Source organism: Dipodomys ordii, unplaced genomic scaffold, assembly GCF_000151885.1.
Source record: "Dipodomys ordii isolate 6190 unplaced genomic scaffold, Dord_2.0 Scaffold21, whole genome shotgun sequence".
Taxonomy (NCBI): domain Eukaryota; kingdom Metazoa; phylum Chordata; class Mammalia; order Rodentia; family Heteromyidae; genus Dipodomys; species Dipodomys ordii.
The window spans coordinates 4176965-4184841 of NW_012267237.1; the positions used below are offsets into that span (position 1 = coordinate 4176965).

At 51.1% G+C, this 7877-nt stretch overlaps 1 protein-coding gene and 1 long non-coding RNA gene across 4 annotated transcripts in view; one reads left to right on the forward strand and one right to left on the reverse strand.

Annotated features, from left to right (window-relative positions):
• Positions 1-251, reverse strand: part of LOC105983783 — a 2553-nt gene extending 2302 nt beyond the window's left edge. The window contains exon 1 of the long non-coding RNA XR_001174961.1: positions 186-251. This is a non-coding gene — a long non-coding RNA (uncharacterized LOC105983783). The remainder of the gene's footprint in view (positions 1-185) is intronic.
• Positions 7-7877, forward strand: part of Ube2ql1 (ubiquitin-conjugating enzyme E2Q family-like 1) — a 31203-nt gene continuing 23332 nt past the window's right edge. For all 3 annotated transcript variants that reach the window (XM_013013818.1, XM_013013816.1, XM_013013817.1), the window contains exon 1: positions 7-369. In XM_013013818.1, the coding sequence (XP_012869272.1) occupies positions 16-369 (354 nt within the window). In that variant the 5' untranslated portion in view covers positions 7-15. The remainder of the gene's footprint in view (positions 370-7877) is intronic.

Here is a 7877-nt window from a genome sequence, read left to right on the forward strand (position 1 = left end):
CGCAGCCGGCGGCTCATGAAGGAGCTGCAGGACATCGCGCGCCTGAGCGACCGCTTCATCTCGGTGGAGCTGGTGGACGAGAGCCTCTTCGACTGGAACGTGAAGCTGCACCAGGTGGACAAGGACTCGGTGCTGTGGCAGGACATGAAGGAGACCAACACCGAGTTCATCCTGCTCAACCTCACCTTCCCCGACAACTTCCCCTTCTCGCCGCCCTTCATGCGGGTGCTCAGCCCGCGCCTGGAGAACGGCTACGTGCTGGACGGCGGCGCCATCTGCATGGAGCTGCTCACGCCGCGCGGCTGGTCCAGCGCCTACACCGTGGAGGCCGTCATGCGCCAGTTCGCCGCCAGCTTGGTCAAGGGCCAGGTAAGGCGCGCGCCCGCGGGCTGGGGCGCGGGCTGGGGCGCGGGGGGTCGGGGCGCGCGGATGGGGCCTGGGTGCCGGGTGACCCGCCAGCCGAACCGCAGCACCTCAGCGTGAGGGGCCTGGGCCACGCAGCTCCCCGCCGCGAGACCCTTTCCCTCGCCAGCGGGGCTTTCCTTTCTCCGCCTCCCTCCATGCCCGGGCTCCCCAGCCTGCCCATCTCTCTCTGCCTCCCCTGCCCACACAGCATCTCTTCCACTGGCGCCTCCCCTCTCTCGCCTGCCTCCATGTCCTTCCCACCTTGCTTCCCTGCCCCTGCCCCCCTCCCTTTCCCCTTCTCCACTCTCCTCTCCTTTCCTGCCCTCCCCCACGGTGGTATGCCTGCGCACCCCCTGTCCCTACAGAGCCAGCGCTAGGAAGGTGTGAACTTTTCCCCCAGCTCAGGATCGAAGGGGTCCACTCAGCGGACCCTCCAACTCACAGGTTTCCTCCCCAGGCCGATCAAGGGGGTTCTGTGCAGGGGTTCCACCGAGGCCAGCCTGGCCCGGGGTCCCCGTCCAGTGAAGTGAGAGGTGTGCTTTCCAAATACCTCCGGGTTGACCCCTCCTGTAAGTGACAGGGCAGGGCCACCAGGCCTGGCGCCCACCCCCTTCCAGGATAATAGATCAGGATAGATGGCAGAGTCTTTCAGACTTGGTGTTTTGTTTTGTTTTATGCTGCCCCTGTGATGGGGGAGATTGATCAGGGCCAACAATCCTTACCAAAAACAGAAAGGAAATAAGATCACCTGAGTCTCACCCATGGCTGGGGGGAGGGAGGCAGCTTTATGGTGAAGAAACCCTGGGGCAGGATGAATGAGCTCTCTGAGAGAGGGTTCCGCTGGCTGTTCATCAGCCTGGCGGTTTTATTTTATGTATGCTTTTGAACGGTGGCCTTCTCCCAAACTAATACTAAACACTTGATAAAGTTCTGTGTCTGTATGGTCATCGTAGATGTATGGAGAACCCCTGTTTTCTTTAGAAGACCCCAGGTGACCTTCCCTGTGGTCTTTCACAGCTGCTGGAGGAGAAGCATCAGCTCTGCTGTTGCCTGGCTCAGTTCCCTCCCTGCAGGATGCTTCACACTAATCTAATGAAGTTTGTTCTGCCAATTTCACTAGAGGTGGAACCCCTGGGGTTCCAAACAAATAGAATCCTTTCTCAAGCAGAGAAGGTCACTGGATCCCTGAGCCAGCCACCCTGCCTGGCCAGCTTCTCCAGGGTTCACAGTCATATCTCTTGAGTTAAAAGTAGGATGGATTTAACAGCTGCAGAAATAGGGCATTGGGTTCAAGGTTCATGCGATTGAACACAAGCCAGGGTGAGGGAAGCGGAATATTTTGAAGCAGGATTTATATCAATGATGTGGAAGTGTATTCCACAGAAATGCGGTTATTCTTTGTAAGATCATTGCTAATCAGAACTTAGGCTGATCTTCTTCATAGCAAGGATGACTCTGGGGACAAATTCTTACAGAAAGACAACAGTTGAGACTTGGGAGAGATCTCAGCCTGCAGCCTTCCTACTAGAAGTGATTTTAAATAAAGGGTGAGAAAGTTGTTTTTAAAAGAGTAATGTAGCAAATTGATTTTCCCCATTTTTTTCATTAATGTCATGAATAAGGACATCTGCATTGGTACCTAAATACTTCTATTAAAACAGAAAGGTCTCGGTATGTATTCTCTTTCTTTGTAATGAAATCAGAAGTCATGCATTCAGTCTGCATGCTAGTCTGAGCGTGTAATTATCACCACTTTTACTTATTATTTTGATAAAAATCTTAGTTGCACTCAGTTTCTTCTGCTTAGCACATTGTGTTAAATTATCTATTAAACATCTGGAAAGCTGGTTAAAAACTTAGCAGTGTTGGAGACACCAGTTCAGTTGCTTTGCGTTTTTCCATGCTGGTTTCAACATACAGTTCTCCGGAAGAGAGTAACAAACAGTACACATGAAATATTCAATATGCAGGGAAAGACTTGAAGAAATGAGTAGTCATTAATGTTTTAGGGCTCTGCGAGGAGCAGGACTGTGGTAACCTGAGCATTAGTGTGCCTTTGTGTCCTTTTGCAAATTCTCTTTTTGCAGGTTGTTCACTGCATACATGGTAGTTACCAAATTACTTCCATAGTTAAAGGTAATGTGCTTTGGGAAAGCAATCAGAATACCTGATTAGGTATTCAGAGAGCACCGGGACTGCCACCAAAGCAATAATTACTTTTTTATAAAAGAATTGTTACATTGCAGTTATGTTCCTCTGTTGAGATTTCCTCTTTGTGCTTTCTTTTCTTACATTGCAAAGATAGGAAAGGCTCCTTGACTTTCAGTTATGGGAGAACTGCTCAGCTTTACTTTCTGAAATGAGAAATAGTGTTTCTTTTTTAAAATACTGTTTCTATATCTTTAGCAAATCCGCAAAATAGTTTTAAGCATTTGCTGCTGAAATAGTGTTAAAAAGTAAATCTGCTTCACAGTTTTGTGTACAAAATCAAAAGTTCAGGTTTATCACCCATGTAAAAAACCTTAGTCATTTTGTGAGGCTTTTATTAGACTAAATAAATACCCGCACCATGCTGCCAAAATCGCTTGCAGGTTGTAAGGCATAGGAAATGAAGTGGACATCTCATTTTCTTATGTGGTATATTCTGTGTAGGAACTGGCACAAGTCTCTTACCTGTTTGTGGGAGAGTAAACCCTCACTTGACTAAGTATTGTAAGAACCCTTTCAGCTCTCTTCAGTTGGATGAGAGCTTCCTGGACCTTTAAAATGAACTGGTAAAAATGTTTGAAGGATATTCTTTGGTCATTGAGTGCGTAGTGAGCCCTAAGAACACCGTCTTGGCTCCTATGTCCCGTTTGATGTTCAAAGCCTGTGAGATTTGCCTGAAAGCCAACAGAAACTGTAAAGCGAACACAGCACTTGCACAGTATACATCATCATCCACCAGAACTGCATTCTCCACGATTACAGAGGACGGACTCTGTAGACCTAGACGAAGTGGCACTGGGGTGGGAGGCGTGTGGTGGATGGCTGCCTGGGACCCCCCTGCTTCTCCAGGTGTGGATACAGGCCAAGCCGGGAGCCGTGCTCCTGCAGCTGCGTGGACCGGAGGGCACAAACACATCCACTGGATTATGCTCCAACTCAGAGTTCACACCTGCACACCTCGTGAGTGTCCCCCTTTTTAATTAATTAGACATTGCCAGAGGCAGGAGACAGATGGCGGCTGAGTGGCAGGTCGTCACTCCTCTGTCCTCTCAGAACTAATCAGACCACTTGGCATGGACATGATGCTGATCATAGCAGTAGTAGAGCAACAGCAGCTAATGTTTCTTGTTTGCTTGTGCGGAGCTGGGGGCCAGCTGAGAAGACAGGGTATGAGCGCCCCGGGGACTTGTCTCCCCAAGGTCATTGTCCAGATTAGGAAAGCCCACTGCTCAGTGACGTCACACTGAGTCCACTCACATTCTCCTCATAGCCCCTGAGTGCACGGCTCTGTAAACTGTATCATCCTGAGGAAAGACTATCAGTGGAGGCAGAGCCTCACCTCGGCCACCTGAGCCCCTTGCTGCTTCCAGCCGGTGGTTCATTCAGTGTGGTCTGTGTGGGAATCACGTCCATGAAGAAGACACACAAAGTGGAGCTGTGGCTCAAGTGCTAGAGCACTGGTAGAGAGGGGGAGGGAGAGAGAGAGAGGAGAGAAGAGAGAGAAGAAATGCACAACCTAGCCTCCGCAATTCACAAAGCCACAGAACAAAACCATCCCCTTGTCTTAGTGTATGAATTCAAAATTGCAAGTGACACATGTGATCATGTCAGCATCATGCTTGCTTGACAGGACTAGGGTCTGGACTGTTGGAGACCCCCCCCACACACACACTATTCTGTCACTTAGACAGAATAAAGAGCTGTGGTTCAGCTTGGTTCAAGGAGATTGTGCAGCACTGAGATCCACTTTAGGGCTCCTGGTCCATAGGGTGGTATCTGTGGGCACATGCACACATGCGCATGCACACATTCACACATGTACATGCAGGTAAAGCCCAATACTTGTTCCTGTGTATACCTGTCAATGGCATTTCACTGAACATCTCGTAGTAAGGTGTGTAAAAGCGAGCTGGCCTGTGGGCTCCTGGATCTATGGGCTTTCCAACTACACAGCTAGCACAAAGGCATATGGTCCTGTTTTCTGGAACTTTTGCAATCAGGTGACCTGGCCAGGGTGTCTTAAAGACATGATAGAAGTTGATTCTCTCCTGGCTCTGGTGGCTGGAAATCCAAGGCGAGGCACTGCAGGGCTGGCTTCTACTGAGGCCTTTCCTTGTTTTGAGGGTGACCGTATTCTCCCTTGTCCTGGCATGGGCACCTTCTGGGTGTCCTGAGGTTCTTGTAAGGACAGTGGTCTTACTGGATTAGAAGCTGCTCAAATAACCTCTGATGACCTCTTAAAGGTCATATCTCACAATAAGGTCGGATTTGCAGGTCCTGGAAGTGGTGAGTTGAGCCTGTGAGTTGGGGTTGTGGGAGACACGATTCAATCCACAACCAACCAGAGGATTTACATACCAGCTCGACTTCTTGTTTCTCCAGAGGTTGGAAAGAAACTAAAGCTAGCTAAGGAGGGCTCAGGATGGCGAACCTTGCCCACCGCAGAGGGCAGGGGCAGGCAGCGTGTGTGGAGGGAAGCTAGGAGCTTCTAGCGAGCAGACAGGGCTACGCAAGGCGGGTGGCACTGCCTGATTCACCCGCAGAGACACGGCTTTTTGTTCTTGTGAGTCACTGTCATTCTGTCCTGTGCAGCGTGGAGGGGACAGAGATAATTACTACCGACGATGACTCTGCAGCTTGCCATATCGATATGCCCGACTATTCGGAGAGAAAATAGCTACTTGTTCTTCAAGTAGGGCAGGCAGGAGGACACAGACAGGACTCTGTCACCTAAAAATAGCCCCATGACAACTTGGACTGCTCCAGTGAGAACTCCTGCTCCAAGTCCTAGGACAGTTAATAACACGAGTCTCTTCCTCTCTCCTGCACTGTGATTTTTGACAATCGAGGATGCACAGGCCTTTGATTTCTTTTTCTGACAAGGGATGGGACAGCTTTGCTGTCCTGTGGGGACACATAGGTATGTTGATGTTGAATGGAACGTGCCCTCTGGGGTCGGTAAGTTGAAGTTCCTGTGAGAGTCTGACCCAGCCTCTCCCCCTCATCCTTAGAACCGATTCATCTGGACCCAGGTTGAGACGAACAATACCCTCCCAGTACACGTAGGGGACAGATGAGGAGCCAGCTAAACTGGCTTTCTTCGGGATAAAGAATGATAACAAACCAGTTGTGAGGCGTGTATTGTGCGAGCCACACTTCAGCTCTCCACACTTCAAAAATGTAGAATTGATAAAGTGGCAAAGAGAGGACAAGTGACCCTGAGTGTCTTCTCTCTGCCCCTGTTTCAGGCCTGGTCCCGCAGTAGGTGCACGGGAGGGTGGGGGGACACATGTGAGTAAATCACCCCAGGGCCAGGGCCCTGCTCCCAGGGGCGCAGCTTCGTGGTGGTGGATCAGGCCTGGCCGAGACTCCATGGAGAAGCTCTTCTGGGGTTCTCACATGCCTCTGGGGTTCAAAAGCCACCCTACACAGTCCCGCTCCCCAGCCATCTAGGCCAGCTGAGCTCCAGCGGGGCTAGCGCCTCCCCCCTCCCCCTTCTTGAGTGCGCTCACTGGTCTGGATCAGCTCTGCAGAGAAGCCCATCCTGAAGCCAAGTCTGTCCCCGGGCCGCTTGGACCAATCCAAAGCCCATAAGCCGAGGGGGGGGAGAGAGAGAGAAAGAGAGAGAGAGAGAAAGAGAGTGCTCACACCCACCCCTCAGCTCTTGTTAGACGCAGATGAGAGACCTGCACCTGTCCGGCTCCGAGGCCTTGCCCACTGCTGCCGACCACGCTGGCTGAGTGGAACCCCACCGACACATTGGAGTAGCACGTGGCTGGCTCGTGTTTGAGTTTATTGTGCTTATTGTTTGCATACGTGAGCGTCCATAGACCTTCTCATTCACCACGGTCTCGGTGAGCGTTGGGTTGTAGCGAGGTTGTGACAAGATCTTCCCATCGGAAAGCCCTTTAGAATTTCTAGGCAATGTTCCGAAAGAGAACACTGTACTAACTTGGAGGGCTAGTGCTCTTCTGAACATTGTTGCATTGCCAATAAATGCCAGGATCAGGCATTCCCCAAAGCCCACCAAAGAAGTTGTAACAATAGCAGAAATAGTTCTAGAAGTGACTGTGCATTCCTGCCTGATATGTTGACATGAAGGTTAATTGTTCATGAACTCCCACACGTCTCCCCACCACACCATCATCCAGTTATTTGGCTCCATTTGCTTGGATCTACCCTGACATGGGCACTGTGGGCATTCCCAGGGCAAGCCTCCTCCACTCTGAGTATTCCCCTGGCCCTCTCCCTGGACCACAAACCCCGCAAGGCTGGAGGGAAAGTACTAAGTAAGGATCCAAAGACAGGAAATGGAGAAACCAAGGGAAGAAATAGAGTTCAGGCCAGCCAGGGATAAAGGCTGGGAGATGTGGGCAGGTATGGTCAGAGAAGTAGGAAAGAAATGTCTGAGCATTGTCAGGCACCAGTGGCTCATGCCTGTCATCCTAGCTACCCAGAAGGCTGAGGTCTGAGAATGATGGTTCGAAGCCAGCCCAGGCAGGAAGGTCCATGAGACTCTTATCTCTGATTAGCCACTAGAAAACCAGAAGTGGCACTGTGGCTTGAATTAGTAAAGCACTAGCCTTGAGAAAAAGGGCCCAGGAATAGCACCTGAGCCCCAAGGCAGATAAAACCAGTGTCTGAGCACACATTTAGCAAGCCTCACGTTCCCGGGGTCAGGAAGCACATGTGTCCGGGGGACCCTTCTGCACATCTCGCCAGGCTCTCTGTCGCTCCCTCCTCCTGGGATTTCTCTTTCTCAGACCCTGGATTGTCACTTACAGAACATGACCCCCAAGTCCACCACTGCCCACTCCAGCAACTCTGCTTCATCCTCCCATAGCTTCCTCTGGGGTCCCTTTCCCACCAGCCCCTGCTGCGCAGAAGGCCCTCTGACCTCACCCACCAGGTCAGCTTCTGGCCATCCTTCAAATCCCTGCTGGCCTGACTCAGCTCCTTCGCAAAAAGCCCCTGAGTGCTCCTCCAGTCAGTGATGACTTTCCGCTCCAAGCACTCACTCACGTGCTCTGTCAGTGATGACTTTCCACTCTGAGCACTCACTCACGTGCTCCGGTCAGTGATGACTTTCCGCTCTGAGCACTCACTCACATACTCCAGTCAGTGATGACTTTCCACTCTGAGCACTCACTCACGTGCTCTGTCAGTGATGACTTTCCACTCTGAGGACTCACTCACGTGCTCCGGTCAGTGATGACTTTCCACTCTGAGCACTCACTCACGTGCTCTGTCAGTGATGACTTTCT